The sequence below is a fragment of the Cibotium barometz genome, chromosome 40 (genome assembly GCF_041138505.1).
Source record: "Cibotium barometz isolate CiBa-2024 chromosome 40, ASM4113850v1, whole genome shotgun sequence".
NCBI classification, from domain to species: domain Eukaryota; kingdom Viridiplantae; phylum Streptophyta; class Polypodiopsida; order Cyatheales; family Cibotiaceae; genus Cibotium; species Cibotium barometz.
In genome coordinates this window covers 32571046-32583670 of record NC_141085.1, presented here as the reverse complement: position 1 = coordinate 32583670, position 12625 = coordinate 32571046, and the positions used below count along the sequence as shown (strand labels likewise).

At 46.4% G+C, this 12625-nt stretch overlaps 1 protein-coding gene across 1 annotated transcript; it reads left to right on the top strand.

The window, feature by feature from the left end:
• The first annotated feature begins 8614 nt into the window (after window positions 1-8614).
• On the top strand, window positions 8615-12289 carry LOC147615428 (uncharacterized). Its single transcript, XM_086779541.1, has 2 exons — window positions 8615-10649; window positions 10765-12289. The coding sequence occupies exons 1-2, from the start codon at window positions 8678-8680 to the stop codon at window positions 11850-11852; spliced, it is 3060 nt and encodes a 1019-aa protein (XP_086635667.1). The 5' UTR covers window positions 8615-8677; the 3' UTR covers window positions 11853-12289.
• The last annotated feature ends 336 nt before the right edge of the window (window positions 12290-12625 follow it).

Genomic DNA, 12625 nt, shown 5'->3' with positions numbered 1-12625 from the left:
CTGTATGATTGTGAAGAGATTGTTGGAATTAGGGTTGCAGGAATGCACACACAACTTCAAGAAGATGAGGAAGCTTGAGCACAACACAGTAGTGTATTATGAGTGCCAAAAATGAAAGATAACTAGCCCTAGAAGATAATGGGCGTATATACAATGCACGGGGAAAAAAACCTCCTAGTGAGGGAAAAAGTGCCCCGGCGGTCCTAAGTGTGTTCACACACATCACTACTATAATATGGTAACAAATCCCCCCTGGAGTGATGCGGTGAACAAGAGCTAGCACTCATGTATAGGGAAGTGTCTAGCTATGTGGACGAATCCACAAAAGGGAGTAAGCCCAAAGCTTTGCGAAAAGCTTCGAACTTCTCACGAGGCAGAGCCTTTGTGAAAAGGTCTGCAAGGTTATCCTGTGTTGGCACATAAGCCAAACTGATCTCTCCTGCAGAGAGTCTCTCCCTGACATAATGGTAGTGCACCTCAATGTGCTTCGTACGAGCATGGAACACTGGGTTCCGCGCAACTGCCAATGCGCTCTGACTGTCAGTGAAGATGGTGGTGGCAGATGGCTGCCCAACACCCAAATCAGCCATAAGGCGTCTGAGCCACACACACTCAACCGTAGCTGTGAAAGCTGCCCTGTACTCAGCTTCACAACTAGAAGTGGCCACAGTAGGCTGCTTCTTGCTCAACCATGATATGCATGAGCTTCCAAGCATGAAGCAAAAACCACTCGTGGACACGCGTGTGTCATAACAACCAGCCCAGTCAGAATCTGAAAAAGCATGTAAATCTGGCGGCAATGATCCCCCCTTGGGATAAAACAACCCAAGATGCCGAGTACCACTCAAATAGCGAAAGATACGCTTCACTGCCTGCCAATGCTTAATGCCTGGGCTATGCATAAATCTGCTCACCTGTGAGACTGCAAACTGAATGTCTGGCCTCGTAATGCATACATAAATGAGGCAACCAACAGCTGTCTGATAGAGTGTGACATCAAAGTGATCTCCAGCATCATGAAGACTCAATTTCAAACCTGTCTCCATTGGAGTAGCAATAGGCTTGCAGTCTTCAAGGCCAAATCTCCGCAACAATGTTTCAATATACTTTGTCTGACACAAAGCAATACCTCCATCACACTGCTTAAATTGTATCCCCAAATAATGATGCAAATGCCCCAAATCTGACATCTCAAAAGAGGCATTCAAATCAGCCTTAAAATCAGCAATATGACTCTCATTTGGTCCTGTGAGCAGCATGTCATCGACATAGAGAGCAATGATTAGATGTACACCATCCACACGTTTAACATACAAAGTGCTTTCTGTTGGACTATTTTGAAACCCATGTGCAGTCAAATATGCATGTATTTTTTCATACCAAGCTCGTGGAGCTTGCTTTAAACCATATAAAGCCTTTTTTAACCTGCACACTTTGTTTTCCTGCCCTCTTTGAACAAAACCACGAGGCTGCGATACATACACCTCCTCATGCAAATCTCCATTTAAGAACGCAGTCTTTATGTCCAGCTGATGTACATTCCAACCATTATGAGCTGCTAATGCACAGATGCTACGAACAGTGGTCATACGACATGTGGGAGCAAAAGTCTCATCAAAATCAATGCCCTTCTCTTGAGCATAACCTTTTGCAACAAGCCTAGCCTTATGGCGATCCACTGTGCCATCAGGCTTACGCTTCAATTTGTATACCCACTTAGTGCCAATGGCCTTCTTGCCAGGGGGCAAGTCACATAAAGACCATGTACCATTCTTCATAATAGCATCGTATTCTGCTTGCATAGCAGCCATCCAATTTTCTGAACTTTGTGCCTCATCAAATGAAACAGGCTCACTTTCATCGCACATACTAGAAACAGCCAATGCATAACAATCTGACGCATAAGAGGCACCATGAGAGCCAGAACGAGTGCGACTAGACAAAGGGGCATCCAACTTGCTGTCACGCAAAGTCTGCACCAGCCATCTAGGCATATTCCTAGAGCCCTCAATCTCTTGTCTCTCATCTTCAAGTGCAGCATGCACATCTGCATCAGATATAGGCTGATCTGTGCCATCATTTAAAACCTGCATAGGCTGAAAAACTGCCTCATGAGGTATTGCACTTGACTGTGCACCACTGAAAAGAGGCAACAATGTATCATAGACATCACGTGAGCTGATATCTGTCTCCTTAGTACATGAAACCAAGGGCTGAACTGCATCTTCCACAAATACAACATCACGGCTAACCAAAATGCGCTTTGTCTGTGGATGATACAAACGATAGCCTTTGCTCTCAGCACTATATCCAACAAAAATACATTTGACAGCTTTGTCATCCAATTTTCTGCGATGTTGCACAGGCACTAATGCATATGCCAGGCAACCAAAAACACGTAAATGGCCAACAGATGGCTTGCGGCCATGCCAAGCCTCATATGGAGTGACAACCTGTAATGCTTTGGTGGGACACCTGTTTAGTACATAAGTGGCACACATGACAGCCTCAAGCCAAAAACCATGTGGTAGACTTTGACTCTTAACCATACATCTTGCCATTTCCATGAGAGACCTGTTTTTTCTCTCAGCCACACCATTTTGCTGTGGTGTATACGGCACTGTACATTGGTGTTTTATCCCACGCTCAGCCAGAAATGCATTAAATTCTGAAGACATATACTCCCCCCCTCGATCTGAACGGAGGGTGCCCATTTTACTTTCTGACACATTTTCAGCCATAACCAAAAACTGTTTGAAGCACAAAAACACTTCGGACTTTGCCTTCAAAGGATATACCCATGCATGCCTGGTAAAATCATCAATGAAAGTCACGAAGTAAAGGTAGTTTCCAAATGATGGAGTTTGCATGGGTCCACAAACATCACTGTGAACAAGCTGCAATCTGCGTTCAGCTCTCACTGATCCATCTTTGGGAAAGGAAGCACGCTGCATTTTACCCAATATGCAGCCCTCACAAACATGCTTGACAGGTGCCTCAAGCTTAGGCAAAGAAGACACCATTTCAGATTTCTGCAGGCGTAGCAAACTTGCAAAATTCAGATGACCAAAACGTGCATGCCACAGTTTTGCATTTGAAATAGCCTGCGTATCCATAATAGCACATGCTGAATCCTCTACACATTTGCCATCCATATTGAGCTTATACAGCCCTCGACATAGTGAACCAGATGCTACAATGATGTCACCACAAGAGAGATCATGAACAGTACATCTGTCATCCACAAATTTTACAACCAAACCTGTTTTGGCAAATGCGGAGACTGACAGCAGATTCTTTTTGATCCCTGGCACATACAATGCATCAAAAAGTGTAAAGGTGTTGCCATTTGCAACATTCAGCACAATCTGTCCAACTCCTTTAACGGGATAAGAGGAGTTATTGGCACAAGTGACAGTATTCCCTGTGGGAGCAGACTCAAGGAAAGTGAATAAACTGCGCTGCGAGGTGATATGCTTAGTGGCACCACTGTCAAAGTACCATACATCTGAATCTACTGCAGACATACATGTGTCATGCAAAGATGGGTCATAACTGCACTGCGCATTGAATGCCCATTCTGTATCTAGCACAACATTAGCAGATTCATTGTTAGAAGGAGAGGCATCTGCAACAGCCATACCAGCCTCTTTCTTCTTAGCCTCTTTCGCAGCCAGCTTAGGACACGCTTTGATGACATGATCATTTCCCTTACAGTACTTGCAAAATGTCTTCTGTTTGTCACCCTTCTTCTCATCTTTGTCTTCCTTCTTTGGTTGCGCAGCATTTGCAGATTTCTGCTTACTAGAAGAAAAGCCAGCTTTACCTTTCCCGCTTCTCTGACTAGCACCGAAAGCTTGATCTGCGACACGCATACTATTCCTGTTTTGCCTTGACTGGTCTTCTTGCAGCAAAACAGAAACTAACTCCTCAAATGATAAGGCATTGGGATTGCCTTTCATCATCAAGCGAAGAGTGGAAGCAAAACCCTGATAAGAATCTGGTAGACCATTCAAAACAGTCTGCACAAGTGAACTGTCTGACAGGATTTCATCTGCAGAAATGAGCTGCTCTTTGAAATCCTTGATCTTTGTCAAAAAGCTATCCATAGAATCACCTTCGTTCATATGCTCATTCTCCAACTGTTTTCGGAGATAAGCAACACGAGCCTCATTTCTTGCCTGATACAATGTGGCAAGTACATCCCAAGCATCCTTAGAAGTCCTGCAGGAGCGAATATGTGGGATAATGGTACGTTTGACAGACAGCGCAATCAAGGCATGAGCCTGCGCATCTCTACCATCCCAACGAATCTGCTCTGCTGAAAGTGGTGGTTCTCGAACAGCTGCTACAGCACTTGTGCCTGCACCATCATCTACAGTACCTGTTTCTGATGTGTTTGCAGCATTCCCAACCACAATAGGACGTGCATCAATACCCTGCACAATGTTCCATAACCCCTTTGCTACCAATACATGTCGCATCATATATGCCCACAATGGATAGTTAGTGCCATCCAACTTATCCTCAGCAGCCAACATGCGGAATACATCATTGTTGTCAGCCATGGCCAATGACTGTACTACTAGATGTAAATGCTGTCTGTAAGAGGTAAACCTGTATAAAATCGACCTGTGCTATGTAGCACAGCCCAAAACAGACGAATGGGCACCTGTCCTGCAGATTTTAATCTTGACAGAAAATCTGCACAGTAGGACGATTTTGCCTGCGCAGTACTTGGAATGCAAAAACGGAGGGCGAAATGACTTCAGATCAAAATTCTGAAACGACCAAGCCCTACGGGCTCTCCCACGGCATATACTAACCTGCAGACGCTCGTGAAACCTCGTCGCAATCGGAGGAGATGAAGCGGCAGGTGCCGGTGATGCTGCCCGGGAGGAGGAAGCCTGCTCTGATACCAATAGTTGGAATTAGGGTTGCAGGAATGCACACACAACTTCAAGAAGATGAGGAAGCTTGAGCACAACACAGTAGTGTATTATGAGTGCCAAAAATGAAAGATAACTAGCCCTAGAAGATAATGGGCGTATATACAATGCACGGGGGAAAAAACCTCCTAGTGAGGGAAAAAGTGCCCCGGCGGTCCTAAGTGTGTTCACACACATCACTACTATAATATGGTAACAGAGATGCCTGAATCACAAGAGCTGGAAGTGCTGGTGGATACTGCTGTTGGAAAGGATCTGGATTTTTGTGTGCAAAAAGGTCAAGATGCTGGAAGCTGGCCTTCACAGGTGTTGATGAATGGGATGCTAAATGCTGCAATGCCACAGATTTTGAAGACGAGGAGGTTTGCTGTGGGTGAAGTGGACAGAAAAGATTTTGTGATGCATATGGTGGATGTTTGGTATGCAGTGATGCAGCCATGGTTTTTCACGGATGTCAGGGAATGGGATGGTGAATTGCTGTTTCCTTTTGATCCTGGTGGATGACTACTGGAATTGTCTTTTGCTGCTGAGCATGAATGCTCTAGCAGATGGGGGGGGTGGCAAAGTATGTCAGGCGTTTTTCTGAGTGGTCTTTTTGGTCAGTGTACATACGTGTGCATGGCAGGTGTGAAAAGGTTGGTTTTGAAGGCGTTGCCAGGTGTACAGTGTGGATGCTTTTGTTTTGGGCTGTTGTGCAAGCCTGTCTGGAACGAGGTCAGCTTGAGTTGATATCAGCATATGGTCGTTTGAATGTGTACGGGTCCCCACGGATTAGTGGGTTGTGTTGAAGGTATGAAGCATGGGCAATAAAAGGTAATGGGCCAAGGTCATAGGAACATTGGTGTGAAAAGGAATAGCATGGTGGCTATTTTTTCAAAAATAATAAATAAAAATATAAGGATAAACCTGGCCAGCTATTAGAGTAAGCGTGGAGCTTTACTACGCTGCCAGCGCACCTTCTGGAGATTTACGAAGCTTGGCGAAGAGTGATGTGCAGCTGGCAAAAAAAGGAGTGGCCGAGTTGTTTTGATGGGGGGGGCTCAGAGGCGTAGCTCTGCAAGCCAAGCCAAGGGAAGAGGTGAACGCAGCCGGTTGTAGGGCCGTCGTCTGGTGAGCTACAGCAGAGGCTGGTGGGGCCATGCAGCCCAACTGCAGACAGGCGCCAAAGTGGAGAGTATGGTGTATAAAAGAGACGGGCTGCAGAGGTTGTCGGGCTCCCCGTGTGAAGAGGAGCAGCGGGCGACGACGACTGGAGGCTGGGCCCCCTTTGTGAAGTGCAGCCACAGGCGGACAGAGCCTTGATGATGCGGGTAGCTGCTGCACGCATGGAGAGTATGACGTGTGGGGTGACGGGCTACCAGCGCACGAGGAGAGGATTGAAGGTTGGCAATTGTTGAGGTGGCCGCCTCGTGATGATTGGGCTTGTTGTGAAGCATTGCGGAGGAGTGCTAGTCAACTGAGCGGCGACGGGCTGGTGGACGCGTGAGTGGAAGCTGCAGAGTGGCTGGCGTCAAAGACGAGGTGATGTGGTGTGGCCGCCTCATGGAAGAGAGGTGCTGGCAAGCTTGGTGAAGCCGTGTGGGAACTAGTGGAAGCACTGGCGGGTGATAGCAGTGAAGGGACAGCACAGCTGATAGGCTGGCAAGGGGCTGACAGGTGATCTGCAAGGTTGGTGTGGACATGCAGGTCGGGCTGACAGAGATGGGTCAAGAGGAGGCCGCCTAGGAAACAGGGCCGATGGACAGGTGATCTACGAGGGCTGGTGTGGGCCGCGTAGGTGAAGCTGACAGTGGAAGCAGAGCAGGGTGCTGAGTGAAGAAGAGATAGGACAGTGTTGCTGCTTGGTGGTGGGCCGGTAGTAGCAGGGCAGATAAGCTGCCTGGGTTTGTTGCGAGCTGGCAGAGGATCAGCACAGACAGAGAGAAAGAGATGATGGTCGAGCTGCTCTGCTGACGACACATGCAGAGTAGATGGGCTGCAGAGAGTTGAAGGTTAGCTGGTGTGGGCGCCTTCTGAAGTGAGAGTGGCCGGGTTCTTTCTGATGTGATTGGTACAGCAGGCAGGCGAGAGGTTCGTGGTGACTGGGATGTGGTGTATCCTCGGCAGGCTGACAGGCTTGAGTGTTTTGTTTATGGTTGTGTGAGTAAGGCTTCTGTGTCGAGAGAAGCTTGTATGAAGTGTTGATCTGGAAATATATTGCTGGGTGTTTGCTTTGGTCTATGGTGCCCCTGTTTTTGCTGTCTGTCTGGCGTGGTTGGGTGGTGAAGTGTGAGAGAGTGTTCCAGCCGGTGGCTGGTGGTGCCCCCGTTCGTGTTGTTATTCCAAGTTTGCGAGGTGGAAGGGCTATAGAGGCAGGGTTTTCTTTCTTTTTTTCACCTCACACCATCTAATAGCAATGAGTACCAAAGAACCATTAATATAAATAAGTGACATACACAAATTGGTACCACATACTTTTAGCAAAAAGAAAGACTACAAGAACTACTATATCGTGACTTGCTTTCATTGAAGTTAAATGAACCAAAGATACGTTAGTAAACAATGTATAAGCTAGGGTTTGGATAAACTATGCATATCTAGTGCACAAGGGTTAAACTAGGTTGAAGCTTTAAGTGTGTCATGTATGCATGATTACATATTACTAAAATACATGCATGGCAACAAGACATTAATCATGGCAATAAGTGAACCCAAGCATGGCTATAAAGCATGCATGCAATAAGCACCATCGATAAACTAAGGCTGATTTTCAAACCAGGTCTGTGTAGTAAACTAGGGATAAACTAGGTCTGTGTAGTAAACTAGGCAAAAGCTTTAAGTGTGTCATGCATGCATGAACACATATTACTAAAATACTTGCATGGAAATGAGGCATTAAGCATAGCAATAAGAACCCTAGCACGCAATTATTTGTATTCCCTCGCATTGTTTGTTTCCGACAACATTTTATTTCTCTCTCAATTATGTCTCCAAACAAAAAAAAAAGGTGGCATTTAAATGAGCGGACAATCTGAGTGTGATGCTGATGACGATTAGATGCTTGTGGTTAATTAGAATTAGTGCGGATTAAGCCACTCAGATTAAATGTAATTAGGAGACGAGGGTGGATAGACCTCGTGTCTAAAAGGCACGGTGCATTTAAGAGGGGGTTCAAGTGGGATCGATGGCTATGGGGGCCCGATTTTGGGCGGGGTCGATCTGGGCCGTCGGATCCCCGAAAGTAAACTAGGGTCTGAAAGTAAACTAGGGTTGCCGCGCACATATATTAATAAAGGCCGAACACACTAGCTAGCAGAAATTATAGCCTAATGGTAAGACTATGGCCTCTCTAGTGGCATGTCGTGGGTTCAAATCATTCTTTTGCAATTTGAGACTTAGGCCAAAAAATTATAAGTCCAAACTCGGGAACTGGAGTAAACTAGGCAATTTGGCAAGCCCCCGACAAAAAAAACTCGGTCTGCAAAGTAAACTAGGGATCCCACAAAAAAAAAACTCGGCCTGCGAAGTAAACTAGGATCCCTAGTTTACTTCACAGGCCGAGTTTTTTTCGGCCCTAGTTTACTTCGGGGATCCGACGGCCCGGATCGGCCCCGCCCAAAATCGGGCCCCCATAGCCGTCGATCCCACTTGAACCCCCTCTTAAATGCACCGTGTGATTTAGAGATGAGGCTCGCGTGCGATAATGTCGTGTTGACTCAAGCCCGCTGTGCTCTACGGTCCAGGTGGAAATGGCGACCTCGTCATCTCCACGCACAGAAATCTTGGCCCCCTCTCTGCTCATCTCCCAGCGCTTGCAGCTTGCTCTTGCTCCCAATTCGCTTCTCCTTTTGCACCGTAGTCAATGGCGATGCCTGGCAAGCTCTTATTCTTTAGTCCTGCAAAAATTGTCTGGGTTGCTGGAGCATGCTTGCTCCTCTTTGGGGCCATCAGAGGAGGAGGGCATGTGCCACAAGCTTGCTCAACCCTTGCATGAATTTATTCTGGCTGTGCAAGAAGCAGAGACATGTATGCAGGAGTCCCTCCCAAGCAGCTCCAGTTCCACGCATTCATGGTTGGTGGAGAAGGCACTTAAGCAAGGTATGAGCACGGATGTCGTGGACGTCCATCTTCATCGCCTGCTGTGGACATTTTCGGTTGTGTGTGAGCAGATCTCAAGGTCTGCTCCATTTGATAGCATGGAATTCTTTATATCACAACTAACAAGAGAGCTCTGTGCAATATGGGCATGTGTGGATGCACATGATGACTTCTGCGTAGCTCAAAGCCTCTTGAACAAAATCAAGGGTGAGGAGGAAGGAGAAGCTTGCCAGCTTGCCGGTTTTGTTCTGCAAAAGCTATCTTGTGTTGAGAGTTTGAGCCGCATAACACATGGTGATGCTTTGCCCCCCTTTTTATGGGTGGATCCAGAGGGCTTGCAGAGAAATCCAGAGATCCTTGGTCTGGGTGGTTATGGCAAAGTACACGAGGCTCACTGGTTAGGGGGTCGTTTTGCTGTAAAAGACTTCTTTTATATAGACGACAATAAGATGTTTGGGAGGGAGGCAGCCATTCAAGCCCAACTGCGTCACCCCAATGTGATACCGCTTGTCTGTTGCACCAAGAGCCCCTCTTTGTGCAAGTGTAGTCTTGTGATGGAGCTCATGAAACAAGACCTTCGGGTCCTCATGATGCAGAGAATGGGGGCTGGAATGGATCCACCCTTTCCTCTCTTACTTGCAGTGGACCTCATGTTGCAGATTGCCAAAGGGATGGAGTACTTGCATAGTGCGAGCCTTCGCATCATACACAGGGACCTCAAGTCCTCCAACATATTGGTGAGCTTCTCAAGTAGGGATGGGGTCGGTAGCTCGTATGCAAATGATGTGAGCCCTCTTGTGCATCTCAAAGTTGCTGACTTTGGAATGTCCAAAGCTAAGTATGCGAGCTCAAGATACACCACAAGACAAACAGGTACAACGCCATGGAGAGCTCCAGAGGTATTTGAGGCCAACCCTGAGGATGAGGTGGAGGGTGGTCACCCTTATGCAAAATACACAAACAAGGCAGATGTTTATAGCTTTGCCTTGGTCTGCTATGAGATCTTGACCGGAAAGTCCCCCTTTGAGGAGGGCACTCAAATCCGAAGGAGGGTGCTGGCAGGGGAAAGGCCAACGCTGCCTTCTTTTTGTCCCCCAGCTTTATCAAGTTTCATTAAAACATGCTGGCATGCAGAACCAGCTCAGAGGCCAACCTTCACCCAGATCTGCAGAATGCTTCGCTACTTCAAAGCTTGCATTCTTCTTCAGGATCATGACGATCACAATCCAACACATCATAATTGGTTGTTACACCCTGTCTCCTCCGCCATTTGTGCTCGCATCGATGACATGCTACAAAGTCTAGTGCAGCAGTTTGGTGCTGATCTTCGACCCCAGCCAGTAATGATCATTCCTTTGGAGATGTATTGCTGCAGACTAGTATTTCAAAAAAGAGATGACAACGAAGCCAACAGCAGCCCATATATGCAAAGCTCTTTTCATGCCCTCACTGATGAGACTGCTGTTGGATTACCAACCCTGGATCAGATCTCATTGGAAAACCAGAGGAGCGGTGTTGGGCTTGCAGAATCAAGGCGGACTTCCAAAGGCTACGTCACTGGTATCTTTGGGTGGCTAAAGAGACTCTCCTGCTTGAAGGGCACACAACATGCAGCAAATTCAGGTGACAAACTTCCTTGCTTTGACACTTATGCACATTGGGTATTTTGGACCACTGCTATGGCTTCCTTGCATGCCTATAGTTTTTCTCACCTACTGCGTTCTAACTTGGCAAGCAGAGTTTCGAGATGCACTCGGTCTGGTGGGGGACTTCACTTATGCGGAGTTGCGTGCGGCAACCAACAACTTCTCGTCTTCCTCTGTGCTTGGACGTGGTGGGTCAGGGCAAGAAGTCTACCTTGGAAAGCTGGTTGATGGACGAAGAATAGCAGTGAAACAAGCTTATTCTCGTCAAGGGTCTGGTCTGTATGGCGCTCGGTTTCTCACCCAAGAACTCAGGATTGCAAGCCAGCTTCGGCATCGGAATATAGTACCTCTTTTTGGATGGTGTCAACATCAGGGAGACTTGCTTCTTGTGTATGAGTACATGCCGAATGGTGACCTGGGAAAGCACATCTTTCAACAGGGTGGGAGTGTTGTCGAGTGGAAGCTAAGGTACAAGGTTGTGTCTCAGCTGGCAGCAGCACTCAAATATCTTCATCAAGACTCTGGGTACATGCAGATTGTGCACCGAAATGTTAAGACATCTTATATCTTGCTCGATTCTGAGTGGAATGCGCGCTTAGGAGCTTGTGGCATTGCATTGTTGCTAGAAGAGGGTCATTCCTCTTCTCACACCGTGGCAGGCACGATAGGTTTTTTAGCGCCTGATCTTGTGATGGGAGGCAATGTGTCCCCTGCAACAGATATTTATGCCTTTGGTGTCACGGTCTTAGAAATTGTTACTGGAAGAAGAGCAACACAGTATTCTGAGCATATAAGTGAGTGGGTGTGGGATTTGTACCAGCAAGGAGACGTGATGCAAGCTTCGGATATCCGGCTTGGAGGAAGTTTTGATGAAGTGGAGATGGAACGATTGCTGCTGCTGGGTCTAGCGTGCACGAATGCGGACCCACAAGCGCGCCCCGGCATTGACGAGGTGCTAAGGATACTCTCTGCAGTGTCTCAGCCGCCGCCGCCTCCACAAGCCCGCCCTAATTATCACCCAATCCATGGAAATGGCCCATTCTCATCAATAGATTCTACGGTCACTCTGTCGAGCTCATCTCCTCCTCCAAGAACGTTATCCATGCAGTCTCATTCGACCTCTGTGTCTGGGATGGACTCACCTTCATTGCTCAGTTCTCCTATCATCAATGGAAGATGATGCAACATTGGGGTCTCTTCCGATTCAAAGAGGCGCATTACAAAGGTAGCACCCAGTCCCTAAAGGTGTTTGAATGTTATCTACAATGCCTTATGGTGCTTATGAACACAAGTTGTCTTAACTGCACTTCACTTTTGGTTCTTGAGATACTGCAGCTTGGGAAATGGGGACTTGGGATGTTAAGAGTAGCTTGGGAGGTATAGACTATCTTGTACTTTATTAGCAAATCATTTTTAATAATCTCATTTGGATTGTAAGCAATTCCAATTTTTTAGAAAGTTATGCAAAGAGACTCCCAACATTGTAACTCGGCATTAGTTGTAATCCTGTCTAGAAACATTGTACGGGTGGTTTGATGCTCCCTTGCTTTTTGGAGCTGATGTGTTTTTCTTTCTTTCTTTTATTAATATACAACTCGCATTATAAATAAATAAAAAGAGACTATTAAGCGTTTCATAGCATGGAAGGTCTATGAAGATTTTTTGATGCTCTTCACCTAGATGTAGAACATAAGAAGATTATAGTTAAGTGTTCCATATGCTCTAATTTGTTTAGTGTTATATCTTCAATGTTTAATAAGCCTAATTCTCATGATGATCCACAATTTTAATATCAAGGGTTTGCACGATGTCTCTAAAAATGCGAGTCTTTAAAGTTCTGTTCTTATCCATGCACTTGAGCAAATGCCACACCCTTCTCTATGGTGGCAATATCAAAGGTGGTTAATGGAGTGTTAACTATTACTAAGAGGGATCTGTCTTTTGTTCTTCTTA